The sequence below is a fragment of the Colletotrichum karsti genome (assembly GCF_011947395.1).
Source record: "Colletotrichum karsti strain CkLH20 chromosome Unknown Scaffold70, whole genome shotgun sequence".
NCBI lineage: Eukaryota > Fungi > Ascomycota > Sordariomycetes > Glomerellales > Glomerellaceae > Colletotrichum > Colletotrichum karsti.
In genome coordinates this window covers 51,516-73,972 of record NW_024065970.1, presented here as the reverse complement: position 1 = coordinate 73,972, position 22,457 = coordinate 51,516, and the positions used below count along the sequence as shown (strand labels likewise).

The 22,457-nt window shown below is 54.9% G+C and overlaps 4 protein-coding genes across 4 annotated transcripts; 3 read left to right on the top strand and 1 right to left on the bottom strand.

The window, feature by feature from the left end:
• Window positions 1-3,138: 3,138 nt before the first annotated feature.
• On the bottom strand, window positions 3,139-6,107 carry CkaCkLH20_13029 (uncharacterized protein; the record flags this gene model as incomplete). Its single annotated transcript, XM_038895740.1, has 3 exons — window positions 3,139-3,272; window positions 5,414-5,590; window positions 5,879-6,107. The coding sequence occupies 3 exons, from the start codon at window positions 6,105-6,107 to the stop codon at window positions 3,139-3,141; spliced, it is 540 nt and encodes a 179-aa protein (XP_038738952.1).
• A 1,896-nt stretch (window positions 6,108-8,003) lies between these two features.
• Window positions 8,004-9,137, top strand: CkaCkLH20_13028 (uncharacterized protein; the record flags this gene model as incomplete). Its single annotated transcript, XM_038895739.1, has 2 exons — window positions 8,004-8,669; window positions 8,730-9,137. The coding sequence occupies 2 exons, from the start codon at window positions 8,004-8,006 to the stop codon at window positions 9,135-9,137; spliced, it is 1,074 nt and encodes a 357-aa protein (XP_038738951.1).
• Window positions 9,138-9,656: 519 nt separating this feature from the next.
• CkaCkLH20_13027 (uncharacterized protein) lies at window positions 9,657-12,076 on the top strand (the record flags this gene model as incomplete). The annotated part of the gene is made up of 3 exons (XM_038895738.1): window positions 9,657-10,927; window positions 11,132-11,384; window positions 11,705-12,076. 3 exons carry the CDS (start codon window positions 9,657-9,659, stop codon window positions 12,074-12,076), a joined length of 1,896 nt encoding a protein of 631 aa, XP_038738950.1.
• Window positions 12,077-12,365: 289 nt separating this feature from the next.
• CkaCkLH20_13026 (uncharacterized protein) lies at window positions 12,366-20,696 on the top strand (the record flags this gene model as incomplete). Its single annotated transcript, XM_038895737.1, has 3 exons — window positions 12,366-12,614; window positions 12,665-12,894; window positions 20,339-20,696. 3 exons carry the CDS (start codon window positions 12,366-12,368, stop codon window positions 20,694-20,696), a joined length of 837 nt encoding a protein of 278 aa, XP_038738949.1.
• Between the last annotated feature and the right edge of the window lie 1,761 nt (window positions 20,697-22,457).

The following is a 22,457-nucleotide window of genomic DNA, read 5'->3' as shown; positions in this document are numbered from 1 at the left end:
CTTTGTCGTCTTTCCTGCTTCCTTCACTTCGCCCTCCTCTTCCTCTTCCTCCTCCTTCTCGACCCCTGCTGGAATTTTCGATACTGATCTTGAACAACATCGACTGGAGCGTTTCGCATCTGAAGTCCGGACCACCGCCAATACCACCGGTCATTTCGGCGACCTGGCCTTCTCAGAGGCAGTGCATGATCTGCTTGGCCTTTACCAAGACATGTTAGTCGAGAGGCCAAATGACGACATCTGTACCTTGTTCGGTAAATGTCGTGTCAGAGACAACGACCAAATCCAAGATTTGGACAATCCGCACAACTAGATCAACCGAATCCATCCCGTTTGCCAACTCCCTTCGTTGTGACCAGCGTTCCCGCATCACTTCGCCGACGGCGAGGCCCCTCGCCTCGCCAGCTTCCTCGAACGGTCGCGGACGCTGAACCGCGAGGGAGCCTGACGAGGATACCGCGGGCCCAACCTGTATCGACGGGGTCAGCGGCACTTAGCCAGACATCACCCGAGAGAGCCGGACATCGTCTCGCTCACGCTCCAGGTGACGACGCTGAAGTCCGCTCAGTGGGCCTCTGAGACCCCTGCGACGAGTCTCAGGGCCGAGAGGGACCACACTCGGAGCCACGGCGGCCTGCTTCGTTTTTCGAGGCCCATACGAGGGCCGCGGCTGGCTCGGCATCGAATCTCGCGAAGCACTGGCCTTCCGGGCGTCACAAGTGACGTTCCCTACATGCGCTGCCTCGGGAGCGTGGTGGTTACGCACAAGCTGGTTCCCGATCCGCTGGGTCATTCAGACGACATCGATTTGTTGCATGTCCGGCTGTAGACCTCCACGCAGCAAGTTACGGCCGATTCGGGACCCATGACAGCAAGGAAGAACGAGGTTTAACGGCGCATCTGGCACGGCTGGCCCAGTACGTGGGCTTGATAGGAACGGGGGCGGGAGCGGGATCTAGGCAAGGTTTCCGAGGCTTAGCGAACTTTCATGCGAGAACTCTGCTTCTCAAGACTGGCCGGAGACAGATTTCTCCCCTACAATGTTAGTATGCCCTGTTAAGTCAATCGAAGACGGTATCCCGGCAGTAGAAGCGAATCAGGTCTTCATGCTGCATTCTTGACCGGAAAAAAATGCTTATATGCGTTAATCATGTTCTACTGAGTGAGAGTGAAGTCGTAATTTGCAGGAGCCCATACTGTAACTTCAGTCTCAACTTTGTAGGCACTCGCAGTTGTTAGACGCCAGACCGGAACGAGTACACCTACAGGTAGAAAAAGAACGAGAGAGCAAAAGGGAGAAGTGCGAGAATGGAGAAAGCGCTCCGCGCAGAGTAGCAGCATTCTTATTACTCAATGACTGGCCACGGGGGCTTTCGGCTATGCTCCGGAGACATCCAGATGGTTTTGAGAGAACTCCGTCTTGACGGCAGCTTATCACACGAAGCCAGCTTACCAGATCATCTCTCTTCCAACATGGAGAAGTCCAGTCCATGGCAAAGGCATGGATAGAAGACGCGTGGCAAGCTCATGCCATGGAAGCGACGGACAGGATGACGCTTCTCGGGTTTCAAATGGCCACTGGGGTGTTGGTATTCTTTTGCGATGTGCTGGAACCGTCATTGAGCATCCAAGTCGCCTGGATAGACGGAGGAAGTGGAGCCATTTCAGCAAGTTGCTCAATGGATTCGATTCGGTTTAGGAATAGCACCGTCACTGCGGGCATTGGCGATGTTGCTGGCAAAGGGGCAATGCCGGTCGGCATGTGCCAGATTCGGTCGCGCAGACTGGTTCGCTGGACGATGCAGCTACATGTGTTTGATACCCTTGCTTGAAGTATGCTTCTTTGACGGCAATGGTTGTCCAGGTTGAGGATAGTTGGAGGAGACCGAGGTGCGTGGTGGAGGGGTTGTGGGGGTTGCCATGGTTGGTGAGCTGGCCTTGACTTGAATACAGTGGTTGTGGATGTGTAGAAATAGCCGATGGGATGCCGTGAAGAAGCGATTGCGTCGAAGTAGATTTCAACTGGCTCTTGGACAAAGTTGAAGACTGTCTCTGGCTTGAATCTTTGCCTGGTTCTCCGCCCAAGCCAGTAGCGCTTCCAGTTGAGGATGGAGCAGCACAATAGGCGTAAATGCTGGTTTCATAAATAAGACGGCTGAATCGTGAAGGTGACTGATCATCCTGGACTGGGGCGGTGCGGCGTAGAGAAAGTTCCAGCATGTGAGGTTTCTCTTGTCGATTCACTTCCTTGTGACTTCGCAGTCTCCACGATCGATCCCATTGCCATGATTGTGTCTAGGGGGCCTGTGAGCAACCTTCCGGGGCTCGATTCCGTGTCGGGCTCATGAGTGTCTTCACCCTGCCAGATATGTGCTTGGTCTGGATTCGAGTCAGTGATTACAAACAGGAGCTGTACATAGGACTGTCAAACGGACATACCATTACTCGTTGACCCAACCAAGAACTAAGAAGGCAAGATCTTGGAGGCAAAGGCAAGCGGCGAGGTAGCAGCCGACTTGGGTGCATGGGAAATACTTTTTGTATTTGCTGCGATACCGCCAGAAGACTGGCAAGCACCCGAGCTATCAACCCACACGGAACAACTGGTCCGTCGTGATCAAAACACAAGCGACAAGGTGAAATTTGCTTATTGACTACCTGCCAAGCGGGATGAGGTGTTCCGCGTCCTAGAAGCCCATGACCATGACGCTCAATAATGAATGATCGGACCACACCAGGGAGCAAACATTGTTTGAATGGGGAACATATCCAGATGGCCAACCCCGCCGCATCGGAAAGCACTCTATCCAGTGTTTACTGCGATGCGGTCCAACATCTGACGAGAAGACGCCAACCTGGCAGAATCTAGACTTGCCTTCCCTTGGTTCGGCGGCGTATCCCCTCCAACTAAGAGACAGTTCATCCCCACCACCTCGGGAATGTAGACTCATAGCCTCCTCTCCAGTCTGTAAACGCCGCACTAGGCGTGTACCCCGTCGCAGTCCTTTGAGGCATGCTCACGACCACCGCACCACATCCACCTGCAATCCGGCCTCTGAGGCGTGACAGAAAACGGCATTGATGGAGTATCAATGAGGAGGAATGGAGGACGGGTATTGCTTTATGCCCGCGACTGCCCTAGACGTTGGGAGTCGCGAGCGGGAGCCGGCCGTCGTTATCATCGACAACCGTCTGGGTGCAGGAGAAGGCCTGCTGGTCGGGAAATGGTGACTCTGTCGATGATGCAATCGGGCGATCTCCTCCTTTGCAGACTGCGGAATGGTCAACCGTCTTCAATATACGAGCCGCTGACCATCCGTTTGGTTTATTGCGTGGCTTGTACTTGGGGTAGCTTCTACATCTGAGCCGCTGGCCATTTTGTACCCTGTTTGTCGGTAGTGAGCGCGTTGTTGGGAAGGGTAGTGAGGTTCGGGTTGTTGGCGCTGCCGGCCGCCGCGGAAAGGTTCGTCGTGGACAGGTTCCTGCACAGACGCGAGTTAGCTTCACACGCTCAACATGTGCGCGTAAGATGGCTGCTTGGTAACGCTCACGGTTAAGGTATGGCAGACGGCCGATGTTGTTCCTGAGGGCCGGACTTCCTGTCGTCAGCTTCTCCGCTGTGGAAGTAGTAGAGTGCTATCCATTGTGATTGGTCGCGACATTGCCCGGGTTGCTGGTCTTCCTGATCTTGCTCCCAATATGTCGAATGAGTCCCTTGAAGACTGAGCGGAGCCGGTCAAGCCCTGGGTGCAGACGGAGATCGAGACATCGCGAAGGTACCATGGTGATGCATGCATGCTGGTGCTGCAGCCAGTACCAGCGGGCGTCGGGCTAATCAACCTTGCATTCGACCAGCCTGCGAACAATGATGCCTTGGGATCGTCGACCAAATCTGGTCTTCTGGATGTTTCGAGTGTCGGAAACGAGCCTGTGGCAAAGGAACTTGGGGTAGAGTCAGCTGCGAACCGAATTTCCTTGATCTTCTCCATGACCAACTTACCTAGGTAGTCGTCAAAGTCTGCCATTGTGGTCTTTGGACTGCGCGCGAGTGAGTGTTGACCAAATAACAATACTGGCGCTTCTCTCGTGTGACGTGTAGGGTCGTCGGCGTCCATTGCGCCTGCTCGAGCAAACGGATGCGTTTGGGCGCTGATCCGTTTGTTCTCGAACATGCCAAAGCCTCCTGGCCCTAAAACCTTCATCCCTCTATCGGTCTCGCATCGCACTCCCGCCACCGTCGATGAAGTGCCTCGTTAGAATCCACCAATAGAGTCGCCGAGCCGGACAGCAGTCGGAAGGGAAACTTCTGCATGCAAACAGCGGCTAGACGTAGCAGCAACTCTCCATGAATGAGAACCGCACTGCTTCAGCTGCCCGCGGTCGCTCTTAACAGCCCCTCTTGGTACTCTGGACCAGCTCGACGACCTGTGTCTCCGAACCATTGAGGCATCCAACTCAAGACGTGAGGTCTTCGCGACGTAGGCGGCGTGCGGCGTGGGACTTGGCGGGGTTGATATTGCCGACCTGCTGGAAGTGCGTTAATCAGCTGTCGCGTCGGTGTGATTGTGGCGAAGGGCTGCTGGAGCTGGTTCCGGCACCACTTGCTAACAGGGTTGAGAGCGCCTCGACGGCCTCGGGAGAGCTTGAAGCAAAGTTGATGAAGATGGCTCCGGAGGCTCTGTGGACCAGGATAGCATTGGTACAGAGCAGCAAGGCGACGGAACATCTGGCACGAGTGGTGTCGAAGGTAGTGATGTTGGCGCCTTGCAAGAATTAGGACATGGTTGGCTCGAGGTAGTTGTGCAAATGCTGTTTCAATTCCCTTTTCAAGCTGTTCAGAGACGGTCGATTCGATCTATTGTGTCCTTCACCTGGTCCTCTGCGTAATTGTGGTGACCGATGTCCTTGGTGATCTGGACATCTACGGCATGCCCTGTAATGGCAGCACCACTCCAAGCCCTGATAGACGCCTCGCGTAGACTTTCACTCTCATCGAGCTCCGCCCCTCCCGCCAACTCTGGTTTTGACGATGAACCCATTCGTGGTGTGCGGCGGCTTTGCGAGTAGATTTGGCATAGCGATTGTGATGTTGGCGACTAGCAAGCATATCGAATAGTGCGGGGGAAGAGCCGGGCGCGAAGACAGAATCGTGTTGAGGTCACCGTTGGTTGCTTGGATACGTCCTGGAGCGCCGCAGGAAGACAGAGTCCCAGGGAGATTCGTTGTCTGATCGGTGCGTCGCCGTCGTGCAGATCGGAAAGAGCGGTTCGGATGTCGGAGAGCTCTGCAACTCATTCTGAGCCTGGCCGGGCATACATTAGCGCTGAGCACAAGAGGACGAAGGAGATGCTGGAGCTACGTCACCCACCCTTCTCTCGCGACTGGACGTCTTGCGATGAAACAATCCCATTACCATTACCATTCCGGTGCCCGCGAGACTGGATCTGGCGTATCTTAGCCTTGTTGTGGTCCCACGGTGACGTGAACGCCTTGGTGCCCTCAAGTTGTGTGGGCCAGACGGAGGAGTAGGAGAAAGTAGCGGCTGGGGACGGCGGTGGCGGGTTACCCATGGGCGCGAATTTCGCCGGCACTTGACGCACATCGTTAGAACCGCCGGTGTTTGGGGCTGAGATTTCTCGAGGTGGAGCTGAAAGGCACTCGTAGAATATGGCGGATCAGTGAATAGCCGCCCACCGTGAAGCTCCGGGTTCGAGCGAGGGTTGATGCGAGGACTGCGATTCGCGCTTCGGAGGCTGGAGTCGTGGCATTCCGGGAGAGGTTAGTGGGAGTTGGAGCGACATGACAACTCGCGAACGTCCACGAATGTCAAGTCTGCGCGTAGCGCTGGCACTGGCGGGGAGTGAATACCAGCACATACGGCAGACCTTGTCAGACTGCATGATGATCCGAAGAGGCCGAGAGGCGACCGCTTCGCATGCTTCGGTCGGCCGTGATGGGGAGAGCATCAGCGAGGTCTCCCTGTGGAAGGGCGTGGGGCGCAGCTGGCCGAGAAGAAGGGAGGCGAACGTTATGTCTGGAAATCGAGAGGCGGAGGTGCTGACGGCAGCGGATGTGTTGGATGACCTTTGCTCGGTGTGGTGATCCATCCCTTGGTGAAGACTGTCGCTGCAGACCCAGCTTTACGCCCGTGTTCGTCCGATCATTCGAGACCCGTTTGGTGATGGAAGGACGCGGCTGGAACGAGCCCGATGCTCGACGGCGAGAGGTCGGTCGAAGGCGGTTGTCGAGGAAAAGAGCGTGGCCGGAATGTGCGAGTATATCGATCGAGCGAGCTCTATTCACGAACAGCTTTGCTCCAGGCCTCAATCGTGTTCTAGGGACGACCTCACATCTGCATCCTTCCTTAGGTTAGTGGAATTCGCGGAGGAAGAGGTTGAGAAACGTTTGGGTAGGTACCTTAGGGAATGGGGACGGAACTGGCCGAGGACGGCAGGTGCAATGCATCACGCCGCGAGCTGCTCGAAGACGAGGGAGAGGCTTTGGGTGGTTGATGATGGTGGGGTCGAATCGGAGTTGGCGGTCAAGCAGCAGCCGGAATGAACATGTACGCAAGCCGGGCATCGAGCTCGAAGCGAGAGCATCCACGCGTCATTGCCGCAGCTCTCGGGTCACTGAGTCCCATCTCAAGTCGCGAAGCAAGAAATTCGCGACAACAACAACCAGACAGAAGTAAACAGGTGTGCGGCCATGCAAATGCGTTTTCGGTCTTGGTTGGCAGCCGCCGGATGACGCGCTTTAGGTAGGACCGGCCCCGCGGGAACCGGGATAACGCGGTATTGCTCGGTTATAAGGGTGGCTGCATTGCGCCGTATTGCAATTGTAGTACCGGCCCCAGGAGCTGCATCGTTTACGTAAGGTAGCGTAGGTTTTGGGCGGCTGACATCAGCCGAGCCTGAAATTGGCATCCTTTTGGAGTTCACCGGTCCACAGGCATCAACGTGTAAGGTACTGAGGTGCGTAAAAACGCAGCGGAACTCAGAGCTGCCACCCTGGGTCCCTGGCCTTCCTACCTTACCTTACCTAGGTACCTACCTAGGTATCCGTACCTTGAACACGTGAAGTGGCTGGGTCAAGAACTACGGCGGGACGGAAGTGGAGCTCTAAAAGCCCAAAAGGACACCGTTTGAAACCGATGAACGGTGGGTACATGCCTGCAGCCCTGACGCCTGACGAGTTGCTGCACAGGCCAGGTACCCTGAACAGATTGAGGATGCACGCGAATTTACAAGTACCTATCCCACCAGTGTCCGTCCTGCGCTCGGTCAGGAACCTACCTACTGCGACGCGTGGTCGCGTCTTCTCCAACCCAGATCCACGATGAATTCTTTCCGCACCACAGCTTCTCGCTCAGTGTAATTTTCCAGATTGACTTGAAGAGTGACCTTGAGAGCTAGGAATTGGGTTGGAGGCGATGTCGAGGCGGGGTGAATTGGGCTAACTGTACTTTAGAAATGAAAATCATCTTTCCGTGGCCTTGACCTGTGGCTTTCAGAACCCGTGGTGACTTTGGATCTAGGTATCCAACATTAAGGTACGTAATGAACTCAATACTCGTTCTGAGCCTCAAATCATCCAGTGTTTATCTGAATCTCATTATTTCTTCATTAATTCTCAATATCTCTGTGTTGATTCTCTTTTTTCTTTGTCAACTTTCTTTGCTTCTTTGTTCAATTAATTCTCTTTGTTCCACACTCAAGTCTCTCTGTTTCCTGCCGAAGTCACTAAATATTTCATCTCCATCCTGTTGCTGCTTATCTAAGTCAGCTTATCAGTTATCGATAAGTCAATGCTCTGTCATCCCATCACGTGCACTCAGATGCAGCAGTGCACGGACCAGTGCTACTGTTCACCACAGCAACATCGGGACAAAGACGTCAACAAAGCCAACTGAAAGACGGCGCGCGTCACTCCGTGAGCAACTTCACCACTCCACCTCACGCGCATGCCGTCGCTCACCACCTAATCGTCACAAATCACCCACAATGCAGGATTTGGTCCCAATTCTCGCCCGAGTTGGCATCGCACTGCGAGACTTCAATGCAAACAAACAGATCGATGCCCAAGCCTTCCTCAAGGAACACTCTATCCCGTACACGACCTCAAGCGCCACCACCGCGACTTCAGATGCTGCATCCCAAAAGGTCTCGTGGGTCTCATCTCCGTTGGATGTTGCATACCTCGAAGCCCTCATCCCTCCGTCCAACTCCACGAACGACGTTCCGAGCCCATCAAACCACGCCCTCAGCCCCCCAAACGATGTTCGGCCATCGGAGGGCGCGCCATCCTTCAGCGCAACAGAATGGGCAGAGGCTTTTCGAGACACCGCCAGATGCCTCTCAAGAGAGGCGACTCGTGAAGGCTCCAGTGCGCTGCCGTCTCAAGACTTCGCCCGGCCCCGATTCCCGGATACAAACAGCCCATGGGAGAACTTGCTGGTTATTGGCGCCGACGAGTCGCCTGCCTGGGAGATGATCGCTGTTCTCGAGACTGCCCATCATCATGTTGGCTGTCTTGTGGCCGACCAGAACCCAACAAAGGCGCTGTCATCGGATGGGATCTTGCGCAGCGAGCTCCTCAGCATGCTTGTCCTCCTTCACTGGCGACTCAACTTGCTCAAGAAGCCCAATAGTGGTGGTCGTGATCCCTCGGTACGTCATCTTCCCGCCGACTCCTTTCATTGGCGACGAACAGTGACTAACTGGTCTTAGGTTACGGTAACGACGTTTACGAGAGCCCGCGTGCGTGTCAGCCAGGCCTACATCGACTGGTCAAACGACGAACCCATCCTTCGAGTGGTCAACCGCTTGGACAAGTCTCTCAAGGACTTGACCGGTGCAAGTGACGCTGCCAGGGCATGCTGGCTTGATGTTTTGTCATGGCTTTGCTTTACTTCCACCGAGAACGATGGCATACGGGTGGAAAAGCAGGGACAATCTGGTCATGGCTGGCGGTTCGAACAACCTGCAAAGGATCGGGTGGTCTCTGGCTCGAGCGATTCCTCTGGAACAAGTGGTACTGGCAGCAGTGGCAGCAGCAGGGCCCAACACGAGGTTGCGTCCCCTACATCATCGGCTCCCGGATCGCCACGTGTCGATGCGAAACAAAGCTTGGCCTAAGGACCTTCCACGGTCTCGCGTCGGGATGGGGGCCCCAGAGGAGTATGGTTCGCTTCATGCAATGCTACGGTGCTCGACACAAGCGAGGCTTTACGCGCGTTGGAAGAGGCCACAAGGGCCCTACGTGTTTTACAATGGCGGTCGGGTCGGAGTTCAGGCTTTGTGAGTTTTGTTCGGAGGCACATTATGATACCCGGTTTGTTAGATATGAATGATTGTCTTTTAGGGATTGGAAAGAGGCAGTCAAGTCAAGTCTTTGTCCATACATTGGTTCAGATACAGACAATGTGACGCTTGCTGTTCGACGTTCATCAAACAGCGGACGGCCACAGACGGAGATTATGTAATGTAATGCAGGGTATGGCGCCGTCACAACAATTTGATGCAGGTTTATTACCCCTCAGTCCCCGCAGCAGGTGAGCAGCGAACGCAGTAGAAACGGCAGCCATCTCAAGCCTCTTGGCTCAACCCCATTCACGGCGGCGACACGTGAGACCAACTGGGCGCAACCAACACACCATGTCGCTTCCAGGCACTGTTGATGCCTGGCTTTGCGAGGTGCGAGCAGAGGGCATTGCGAGTGCGAAGCTCGGCGATATCAAAGCCGATAAACATTTCTCTGGTTCCACGATACCCCACAAAGCGTTTCTTCAGCTCCGCGCCATCTGGCTTCCAGCGAAGGAATCCTCAACTGCTCCGGCTGACCTCGAAGCCGCCGACTTCTTCAACAATACTGACAGAGAGCTAGCCACATCCTGTCTCGACGCACACCCCTTGCAACTTCAGAACTTCTTCGCAACGGTGGAATCCTCTTATCCTGACCGGAATGTCATGGATCCATTCCTCCCCGCGACTCCAATACTTGGCAAGGCCAGACTGGGAACCCCCCCAAAAACAGACGACTTGGGCATGTTCGGGCCTGCATTTACATCGTGGCGCCGGTTGAAGCCCTTCAGCAGGCCGCAAAGATCACGTGGGGAAATGTCGCATTTCACACCGAAAGTAATGATGGGATTTGATCACGCGCTCCAAGAGAACCTCTTGATGCAACCTGTGTCCCGTTTGGACTTGAACAAGACCAAGTTGCAGCCGCGACAACCGGAAACACCGACAGCTGGCGGCAATCATCTGGCAGATGATCTCATCGCAGAGATTCTTGGGAATATGAGCCTTGACAAAGTTGTCGAAGATCTTGACACTCCGACCAAACCGACACGAGGTAGCAGACCAGCCGGAACGGGTCAACAAAGACAGCATGTCTCATCGTCGGCAGCAGTGCACGACACCGTCCCAGCAAAACCTGCGAACGAGAAGGTGGACAACGTCCCGTTGCATGAAACTGAAGATTTCGATGCGCCTGCTGTGCGTCTTGGCAGAACAGAGTACGAAGTGCAAACGTCCCATTTCTTTGTCACATACGCCGATACGCTCCTTGCCCACGCTCTCTCCCTCTCGTTTTCAAACTGCCTGTCCATCGTACCCGAGGAGCGACAGTATGGATTTGGCGAGGCCGCAACCCTACCCGTTCCGAAAGAAGAGACAGCAGCGCCATCATCATCCGGTGCTGTGAGAAAGAAAAGGCAGCGGTCGTGCCTGTTTGTGGCCTGTCCCGATGGTGCCGCCTACGTCAAACCAGACCATGGGTCCCGAAAGGCATTTCTTCACTTTGAGCTGAAGCCGTTCCGGAGAGATGGGTCAGCCAGAGCGTTGACTATTTGCCGCGAGGAAACCGCCGAGATAGCGGCTATTCTCTATCAGGAATACTGTAGTAACGGCAAGACCGAGAAACCGTAAGTGCATGTGTCTCGATTTACCTCCCCCCAAAGCTCTTCTTCTTCAAGTCAACTGGAAGGCTCTCTCCACCTTGACGGTCCGCCGCGGCACTTCTGCGCGCATCATCATATGCAGATGGTAATGACTGATATCTCGGCGTCGCCGGCTAGATGTAGACCGAAGGATAAGCCAATCCGTCGAATGATGCTGTCTCTGGACAGGGATGAGTATTGGTTGATCGTGGCAACCGTGGGGGCGAGGTACCTCGACTACATCAAGGACATGGAAGCGGCTGCTGTGGCGTCTGGAGACGTAGACATGGACCTGAGCGACTTCATTCAGTTCCAACCATACGGCCCATTTCGCGTGGGAAACTCTTGTCATATGAAATGGGTGAATACTGTTGTCACAGCAAGCGCATTGTCTCAAATGCAAGACACCACAGTGGGCCAGGGTCTGAAGAGGCGTCTAGAGGTAGATATTCTACGCCCACACGTCCTATCATCAAGAATAAGGTAGGAAGACGTCCCAAATCATCTAGAGCTACTAAATCCTGGACAGTATTTCACAACAAATTGGAAAAGACTTGAGAACAGTATGAGATATTGGATCAAAATGTTCGCCCGCTGCTTCTCATCCTTTCATAACGGAGCGCTCTTCTTCGTTCCGGCACCACCAGCCTTGTTGGAAAGGGCGAAGAGATGGACGCCTCTACAGATACGTTGGCTGGTCGATTATCACTGCGTGGAGCATAGGGTATATCCAGTGCCAAACACAAGTAGGTTCTCTCGCAGTTTGACGCGTCTACGGAAGCGTTCCTGACCTTGGCAGGCCAGTTCTTCATCGACAGATACTCCATAGACATTCCCGAGATGAAGCAGGACTCGAAGACTGAGACTCAGGCACCCTCCCTATTTGTGGGCATCCCGCGCTACAGCTGGGATCACTCGGTTCAAAGCTACATGTGGCCTAGAATGAGGCCAGCGTCGACAGGAGGCATCACAACCTCCTGGGCACCAAGGTCCTGGACACCTCGTGGCAAACCGCCACCGGAAGAAGATCGTCACTTGTGGGAGCAGTCCAGGCTCACCAACCACATGATCGGCGAGAGCATCATCTTCATCGTCTCGGGCTACATCGACATTGCCATCGGGACACTGTTCTAGCGGACGAACGTCCTGAGGCGCCTTCGGCGTCAGGGAGCAGACGTACTGGCCCCGCGACGTCCGGTTCGATCACGCTCTGGGCCTCGGCGACTAAGACCGCGACGTCAAAACTGCTAAGCCTGGCGGAACGGAGGGATTCAACATGGCATGAGTTCAAGATATCGTCCATCAGGTACAACCGAGCATACGGGCCTGGCCATCATCGTCCATATCAAGTCCAAGATGGCCGACGAACGGAAGCTCCCACCTCGCGACATCCCAGAGACTCGCCAGCACCTGGCACAAAACCATGCGCGAGATCGGCTACAGCTTCGGACCCGGCTTCCGAAGCGAGGCCGGCCACAGCCGCAACCGCGCCCTGGTGTCGCTCGGTTACCCGTCCCCGCGCTTTCGGGAGTCGGACTATTTGCTGTACTCGGCCTGTCTCAACTCGTGGAACCAGGCCGGATCCGCCTCACTGCTACTGCTACTCGCACTGATCGACGAACTCTCCATTTCAGTCCAGGCGTTCCCTCCGTTCCAAAACTCGCCCTTGCGAGTGCCCAGCACGGCAGGAAGGGCCGCAATACGGACGCGAAACAATACAAGTCCCACGTGGATATCTTCGACGTGGACAACGGACCTCTCGTCTTCTGCCTGAAGGGGCTGCACTACAACGCCCTCGATCACGCATCGGAGCCGCAGCTCCAGTGTCGAAATCGTTCTCCTTCAGGCCTGATGCCTCCCGACTCTGACTTGAAGCCTGGCCCAACGGCTGACCGGGCAGTCGAGCTGCGCAGAGCGCCATTCGGAGGTCGTACAGATTGGCGGGATGGGAGGTGCGTGAGGATGCATTGCCATGTTGCCGACAGAAGGCACCGGCTTTCCAGTCGAGTTTTGACAACAACATCTGAACGGCGACGTCAAAGGGCGAAGAGAACTCGATGGGACGGTCATCTATCGTCACTCGTCTATCGGAAACTGGCATGCACAACAGAATCAGAGTTTGTGGAGGTGTGCTAATCTGTATGGGAGCAGAGTTCCGGCTGCTGACTGACAAGCCCCGTTGCTCTTTCTCCGGGCTGTCGTCGGTGTTTTCGTGCGTCTCCTCAACCATGACTTTGGCCGGAGAACCAGCAAAATCGTCGTCAGAATGAAGAAGATGGGGAGCTTCGTTGCTGCGTCACTTGAATTGACCCTCTGCAGACTATGGCCCCCGGGCGCGTTCGTCACATTATCGTTCGAGCCGTTATCCGCCGGCGCGTTTGGCAGACATTTTCATGGGTTCCCCGATAAGAGAGCGAAGAGCGGCTTCTCACTGTTCTATCACTGCTCATCCCGGCTTTTCTCGTGCTCCGATAACTTCAAGTCATGGGCAGTTCCTCGGACAAGAGGGCTTTTTCATCGCACTCGGAGCCGGAACGGCGAAGCGCCGGATCTGCGGAGCCCGAAGGGGTATTTGCGCCGAGGCAGTTGCGTGCATGGCGGGAGCCTTGTCTTCTGGGCCTTGGCCTTGTTCATGGTGACACGCGTGAGCGCGAGATGCGTCTTGACGCGGGCAAGCTCCTCCTCTTGAATGTGAGGGTGTCGCAGGCTCTTGCGCGCCGCCGGATGTACAATGACCTGTTGCCAATTGCCAATGCTGCATAGGGATTTGGGTCGTCGGGTATAGATTTGACGGAGACGTCGCCACCGGCGGAAGATGATCACCACGGCCTGTTTCGTGGTCGTGCTCGTCCATAGGCCACATGTGGTCGGGGTCCTTGGGCTGCTGCGACTGCCTTCAGGGGCGAGTCTCTGCGGATGAACAGGCTGTCGTCCTCGGTGGCTGGTTGCGCAAGAGAGATCGCCGCGCTATCTGCGCATCCCTGGGCCAGCTGATGCTGCTACTACTACTATATATGTTGGTGCTCTGAACCCCAAGTCAAGAATATCTTGAGGTATGACTGTTGACACTTCTCTACAAACTCTAAAGCGAGGGCCTCAATGAGGGCAAGCTCGTGTTTGGTTTCTCCAGAGCTGACGCCGGTTCCGGGATAAGGAACGTCGGGAAACTCGTACAGTGTCTAGACCTTAATCGAGTATCGGTCCAACAGATCACGGTGGGTGTCGCTTATGCGTTCTTTCGAACCAGTAAGCTGATGTCTACCTAATTGTGGAAGGGTGTAGTGCAGGGACAAGTGTTGCGCGCAAATTTCTATCTAAGAAACCGTGGTATGGGGAGGAAGCATATTCAAGCTGCCATCTTTTGAGCGTTCTCCAGGTTTTACTATCGCTGGGCATGTAACTGTTGCCAGAATTAAACTGGCACGTCCAGCTGCGCCAAGTGGGTAGAAAGATTATAGGAAGTAGGCAGAAGCATCAGGGAGATTTCTCAATGACCAGCGGGCCGACAAGACGCTTCGTGATTCTTGCGGCGGTGCCGCACCAGGAGGGAACCTAGAAGCAAAACGAGAAGGGGAGCATGTCAACGAGCAGATGCTACGAAATTCAGCTCCACTACGGGGGCGATAAGAAAGGCAGTTGCGGCTCATAATAAGAGAAAAGGTTGACCGAGCAGAAGGGATAATATATCAACGTCGAAGGGCACAGTGCGGAGGGAGCATTCGTAGGGGCAGTAAAGGCAGAAAAGAGAGCGCTCCGAGTTTAAGACAAGGGGATCTCTCAACGACAAAGAAGAACCTCGTCCAAGGGGAAAATCTGCCATGAAGGCCTGCCTGAGGACGTGATGTTTCGCGAAATCTCACAGACCTGGGCCGACCAAACAAAGATTCCTGTCGATGAAAATGATATGAGATGGACCGACATAAAGCCGAACATTCCATTGATGATTTGAGAATGATCGGGAAGGATTAAACGTCACGAGATGCTATGGCTTGCAGCGGTCGAGAGAAGTGGGCAGGTTTACGCATTCCTCTGAATGAGAAGGGCCCCGGAAATATATGAGAAAGTAAACTTGCGACGGATCGTCCGCCTGTATTTGATATAATTATGAAACATCAGCCGCATTAGCATCCCAAAGTATTATCACCTTTTATGTCTTTATTGCCTGCATCAATCTTGTCATGCAAGCCAACACGCTCCGACCACCAGGTTTACACCACTCCAGCAGTATCCAAGTTCGGACCAATTAACCGTTTGAACCTGCCAAGACGGAACATTTGGCCTTCATCAACAGGCAGGTAGTGGCCACCGCACCGGCACGACGCCAGTAGTGTAGTTGTCGAGAAAGACAGAGAGACGAGCACGAAGAAAGCGAAGCCAAGCATTCAGCCGCGGTTGCAGTCATGCGGCTGGTCCAAGCCCTCCAGAACCATGCCCACTAGACCAAAGACCTTGATGCCTCGCTCAAGTTGGCAAGAGACGGTCAATCGAGAGAAACACTCAACCTCAAAGACCAAGGACTCAACCGCAGGCACAAACTGTCGTTACTTTGCACCTAGTGTGGCAGCGACAACGGCAACATGCCGCTCCAGGCACCATTACCGGAGCCTTCTTCCGGATAGTGGAAGAGAACGACAGTGGCCAGCGTGACGAAGGGCCAGAAGCTCCAGGCCATTGAGAAGGAAACTTCGTCAACTCGACCCCAATCGGTCTCGGCCTTTAGAGAATGCAGAAGGCGCTGGATGGTTGGTCACTTCAGTCCGTGATCCAAAACCTTCAAGGCTTCATCGCAGGACCGACGCATCTGGCAGTGAAGGGAGCCTGGTTCGTTCTCTTCTTCTTCATCTCCCGCATCGGCTGGTGGATAGTGACCTCGACCGTGGCGCTGGTGACCCCGTTGCTCTTGGCCATTGGCCTCGTTGGTTTCGTAACCGGTTGGGCGACGGCGGCCGGCTGGGTACTATCCCTAGTAGAGAGTAGCATGATAAACGTCTTCAAGGTTCTTGTGCCGGGCAGAAGCGAATCCGGCATCGCAAGCATCATCGCCGGCGGCGGCAGCGACATAGTTCCCACATCTTCCGTTGTGACCCTCACATTTCCCGCCTTTGGTTTTATACTCTCAAGTGCTCGACGGTGCTCGAAACCCGGCAAAAGGCAATGGCAGCCAGGGCATCTCGGTGCTAGACGTTGCTGAATTCTAGGTCTGGGTACCTGTGCAATTCGGAAGTCAAATCGTTGGCATCGAGAGTATCATCGCCAAAGTTCATACCAAACAGCAAAGCGCAGATCTATTGCTCCGCAACCTCGGACAGTACAGGCTGGCGAGTGAGCCTGATGCCAACTTGAACGCCGAGGCGAGTTGTGGTGGTCGAGCTACCTTTCCTCTCCTCTCGTGCCTGTTTACGAAGACATCTCCAAGGTCCTCTTGAGGACACCGCCACCGCTGACAGCGGAGATCTCGATGTGGGTTGACGACTTGGGGGCTCTGCTTACCGACACGAAGGAGGCGAGGCGGTCGCGCGTGGTCGAGCTCGTGCGGCACGACTCGAAGATGTTGCAGACGGTGGGGACGAGACGGCGCGCCACACCACGAACGTCGGGGAGCACGAGGCCCATCTGCAGAGCAGAGAAGCCTGGCGGCTGCAGTCGGATAATGAATAGGAGGTGACTTGTAGTCTCGCAGGTCAGTCAGCTGACGACCGCAAAGCAGGAGGAAAAGAATAATAGAACAAGCAGGCCGACCTGAGCTCGAGTATTGTCGAAAGTATTTACTTTAGGCCGATGCGCAGGGGATCTGGGAAGACGGGCTGATGGATGGCTTGGTCGAATCTCCCAACATGGTTCGCGAAAACCACACCGACCGCGTCGAGTAGTGAGCGTGAAAATATACGAGTGTCTAATCAGATGAAGACAGAATAGCGTGAGGCCGTCCCGCCATCTGCCTCGACGAAGGCCAGCGCGTTTGTCTCTGCACTCGTCTCCCGGGCGTCGAGGAGGAACTTCCAAAGGAATCCACGATGACAATAGCAATAGTGACAACGTGGACGAGACCGTCTTATCCGAGTCTCCTGCCGGTCAGCTCTAGGGGGACCGCATTTCTGAATCGCGTTCCATTTCGGCAAGGCCGGCAGCCAGGGGCAGCTCACGCATCCGTAGGCATGCCGTGTCCTGCGTCGCCTGGCTTTCAGCCGTGAAGTGGTTGTTGAATTCGTTCCGACCCGCAGGCGCCGGCGCCGGCATTTGTTCACATGTCTTTCGCACGACAATCAGCTCTAGCTCGATGGATTTGCTCGCCTCCTCTCGCATCAAGCTCTCGAGGCGTAGCGGTGCTCTCGGCCAAGACGTCGCTATGGGGCCAAGAAAGCCGCCTACCGAAGTCATGAAATCCAATGGATCCATCTGGCAAGCGATTCCATGCTTCCGTATGTAGCTCTAGTTGAGCGGAATAGTTGTCATGTCTTTGTTGTGAATTGCGATTGTGACCGTGTTCGTGGTGGTCGTGGTTGTGTTTCTGGTCGCAGTGGCGATTCGAAGAATCTACACTTGTTGTTGGCAGATTGACGGCGGTAGGCAGCATGTACGAATCGTAATTGTTGTCGTCGTCGCCGTTTTCGTCAGTTTCGTGACATTGGGTTCCTTCTCGACGTTATCCGCCCCGTCCTCGGTGTCTCCGCTGTTGCATGGGGGCGGAGTAAATCATACCCCATCAACATCGCGATTGAGAAGCCCGCGCGGCCCTGTATTCTTGGCTTCATGACGGCAGAGTCTCCGTTCCTGGACAAACCGTCACGAAGACGGAGGAAGGCGTTTTAAACGAGGGGATGGACTCTCCCCTCAAAATTGGCGCTCCGAGGCGAGCCGTCGGGTTAGATCAGGCACATGTGCCGAGCTTGGTTCCAAGTGCAATCTTGCCTCGACAGAGTGTCTTCTAATCGTCGGTTCGGGGTGTGTCGTTGCAAGTGCGCGAGTGAGGTTTCCGGAGAGAAGCCGCTGTGTGATGTAAATTAGTGAACGAGGACGAGAGATAGGCACGAACAACAGGGGCGGAGAGGAGGGAGAGTAAGACGGGCAGTGGGAAACCCAACCTTACATGGCAACGGAAGGAAATACCCCGGAGCCATGACAAACCGAGTGGGTAGCCAAATGTACGCTCACGCTTGAGAACCGCAAACCCTTCCTTTTCGCCATCCGTACGTGAGGCGGCGACCCAGACTTGCTTTATGTCTTGTTGCTCCCAATGGGGAGAGGATGGCGTCGGAGATGGTGGCCGAAGCGGTCGGTAGAAGGAGACATCAATGTACCAAAGGAGGAGAGGAACGCCGCGGTATCTCGGTTGCAGTTGATGCGAGAAGGGAGAGATTGATTTGAGGGAGGCGTGCGGCGATGATTCTGCTACTACTGGTACTGGTGACCCATCGCTACTCCTTCACAAGTCCGGTCAGATAAAGCGCAGAAGTATTTGCCAGGAGAGGAGATACACACCACCACCGCAAATATCACGGCTACCGACAGGGTGCTGCCAGCCCTCTGGGTGACGAGAGCTTTTAATCGCTGCCAGCAGAGCAACTGGAACATGGCTGGGCCGGGACCTGCTTCGGTAGTGGTCATCGAGGGCACACCATCTTCATCATCCATCGTCTTAGCTGGTCGGGTCCAAACGGAGCCTCGAGGCCGGGTGGCGTGTCGAATGAGGATGAACCTCTTGGGTCATGTCGTGGCGAATGGACGAGTGGGTGGATGGACGTATGGGTGCGTGCTTTGGGCCTCCAGACGACGTTATCACCCGTCGAAGATTCCACAAGTTGCCTTTGGGAGCTGACCACTCTCGAAGGCCAGCTACTTCGTGATGCCGTCAACGCCGTGATGGAGGGTCGCAAAGTGTCGCCCTTGATACTAGGTATGAGGCAGATAGAAGCCGCTGTCGCCGTCGCTTTTGTTGTTTTTGCTCTTACTGCTACTGATGATCGAAACGGAACGTGGTTGCAAGGTATTCGGCGAAAGACTTTGACTTGCGGGTGTGGATGAGACACGGAGGATCCAAGCTTTCGAGGGAGAGGGAGCCAGAATAATCGTCGATTTTCACATGTTTGTTCGTGCAATTGAGTGGAGCGCCATTTGTTTGGAAAAGAAAGTGTGGTCCTCGCGTGGCACGAGAAAACAAAAATCCAAAAAATCGTAGCGCCGTTTGTTTGCTCGGGATCAAACGAGTTCCAGACGAAAAGTTTTGCTGCGATCAGATATTGACCAGATTATAAGGGTGGCTGCATTGTATTGCGCGGCGTATTGCATTTATCAGTATCCCATCAAGTGCGACTGGACTGCTGTACTTTGATTGCGGGGTAATATCCAATCAATAGAGGCCCAGCTTTTTTTTACCCAATCACGAATTTTGTGGTTGAGCTAAAGTGGATCTGCGTTGGAGAATAGTGGACCAGTCATGTACTGAAGTTCAGTCGCACTCGACGCGACGCGATGAAGTGAAAATAACCTGGAAGACACCAAAGACAGAAAGGACATTTAATTGCGTATCCCCCCCTTGATTAAAAAAAGTAGAAAGATGCAGGTACGTGTCTTCAGCTTACCTACGTACTTGCCCTACTCCACGCCTCTTCCTGCTGTCCCGGTCTTTCTTGCAACAGTACCTTCTACACGCAAAATCTCAGTAACAACCACCACTAAAGATCCAAACCGAAACGACCTTTTTTGTCGTTCCTAAACCTCTCAGCATGCAATAAATCACCCTTCGGCTTTTTTCCGCCGCTGGCTGCTCCGCAACATCAAGCTGCACCTCCAGGGCAACGGCATCGTCCGTACAAACGCTCAGTGAAAATCAAACTCCGAGTCCGAGCTCAGCGAGCTCTGCGCTGCAGCCTGCCTCCGAGCCTCTCGAGAACAAGCAGCAGTCCCGCCGATCCGCAAAGCACGCATGGGACCTTAGCCAGAAGTGCAGCAAATTGCGTGAGGACCTCTGCCTTACTTCTGATTCCATGCTCAGGATACATACCGCCTTCCTTTCCATCCTCAGAGTCCCGGCGGTCCGTCTCGAGCTACTTGACGACACCACCCGCGAAGTTCCCAAGGTGGCAGCAGAAAAGACGAAGCTCGATGATACCCAAGTCGCAATATACCTTCACTCTCCACCTCAAGTCCTGGCTGCAGTCGTCAGAAGAGGTACGCAAGCTGGTCGATGGGGGGGGGTGACTGGCCTGGCTGGCGCTATTGCTCGACTTGATCGGCGAATGGAAAGGCACCTCGCTATTGTGCATTGTCTACACGACCCGTGGTACGTAAACTCCGTCCAAGTCTTGTTTTTTGCTCCCGCGCCCCGCGCTCCGGTTCGTCTTGCTTCTTTCTTGCCGTTTAGGTCTGCCAATGATTGTAACTGACACATCGTCTCAGATCTGTGGAAGACATCTGCTTCAACCTCGAACATGTTGCCCCTTTGCACCGGCGCCGAATCGTCTTTGTGGTCACCCTCCTCCCGCGGGCCACCACACAGATCGGCCTTACCCCTACATGCGTGCCGACCGCACTCAAGTCCATCGATGCTGGCACAAGACAAGACACCAACGCCGATACCTATGGCAGGCCTGCTGCGTTTTGGACCTGGTTGAAGGCGCACGTCCGTCTACTCCATGAGAGCGCCGGGGATATTAAGGATTCGTTCTTCGACAGCGCCCCGCCGAGGAAGGATGAACAGACCCTGGATCAGGCGGGGATAACGGCAGGGACACGGGCGAACGGGAATACGGTTTGACGGCCGTGCTACGGAAAGCCGACTCAATGGGATGGTTTGCACGGGGCTGACGACGGGTCTCCGAGGTCTGCGGAGTCTGACGGTGGGCATTGATGGATACTAATGTAAGATGAAGTTGTGATGTAGCGGGTTCCAGGGGCCAGAGATGCATGTGGTCTTACATGGTGGACTGGTTGGATGGGGCGCCACCTTTTCATGAGGAGATGAGGACATTTCCCCATTTAACGGCAATATTGTACCCAGATCGTGCATATCAAAGATGTCGCGAGTTCGACAGCCATCTCGTCTACACGTCGTAGCACAACTAAGCCAGCCTAAGTCGGATCTGCCCATCAGCATCATATGTTGAAGCACCGTCTGCAAGTCGACGGCCTCGGCCAGCGCTCTGGTATTCTCGTCCACAAAACCACCACCGCTTTCGTTGCCATTCTCATTATAGCGAGCCGGCATCAGGCTCGCAACGCCACCAACTAAGGCCAAGCCCAAGACGGCGAGGAAGAGGATCGGGGGGAAGGGAAAGACCTCGGGCCGGGCGACGAGGTAGCTTGACGTCGAGCACACGCTCAACATGTTCCAGAACGAAAACGGAAACTACACCGGTGTGTATGTGTGTCTGGCTGTTGTTCACTACGGATTGCAGCTTTTGATTGCGTCATGCCGGTTGGATGGTGCGGTTTGAGAAGCCAATACATAGAGAAATTCCGACACGAATCTGTTCGTCCACATCGGACATCCATAGGAGGTAACAACGCTGTCTGCCTTCCTTGAACACTTTCACCACCACCGCGCAAACAAACCCAGCATGATCCCAACCAGCAAACGGACTCCGTCACCCACCATTCGCCCCTCCGTTCACTTTCCCTTCCAATAGCTCCCTGTCCCATGCTCTTCGCTGCACCGTCCGTTACATCACATTCGCCTCACAGCAGCAGATCACCCGTAGTGTGACTTCATCAGCCTCGTCGGCTCCAGCATGCTCCGGTTCAACCGGGGCCCTGCCGACATCATCGCCGTTGAGGCGCACCTAGCCCGCCACCGTCTACACCTGAGCAATTCCGTCTCACTGTACCTTTTCGAAAGCCTTAGCCTGCCATTACGCCCCGATGACTAGAGTATCGAAGCCAATTCCGAGTTTGTCCTCACCATCTCCCCCGAGGTGAAGACCTCCCTTCGAGTACCGCCTCAAGAAGCTCGCCAAAGAGTAACGCGGAGCTCGGTCGCGGGGTCCAGTATCAGCAGACGGCCCGTTGGAAAGGGTACACTAACCTCTGGATCGATTCGGAATGGGATGGGTGCAAATAGCTAAGGCAGCTGTCGCCGCCGCCGCGTTCGAAATAACGTCGAGGACTGTCGCAAGAGACGATGCCGCCATTTCCGCTCTTCCTGTTCCGCCGCCGCCGCAAGTCTGGGAGCAGCCCCAGGACCTACTGCAGAGCCGCCATCTCGGTGGTGAGCAGTTCTTCTCCCGCAGTAGACATTATCGGTGTCGCCGCCGCCCCGGCTGGAGCGATCAGTAATCGGAACGTGACCAGGGTGAGAGCAGCCGAGCAGCGGCAGCATGCCCGGTCGATGTCTCCCTGTCCGCGATCCTCCGCGTCGAACCATCCCCCTCCTCACCCTTAGCCGCCGCAGCGACAGCAGCCGCTGTTCTTGCGCGAAGAAGAGGAGGAGGAAGACCCTCTAGTACACCAAATTGACCCCACGCTGCCTCGAACCCGAGCCCGAACTCGTCTGCGAATGGTCGGCGCAGGCCCATTCAAC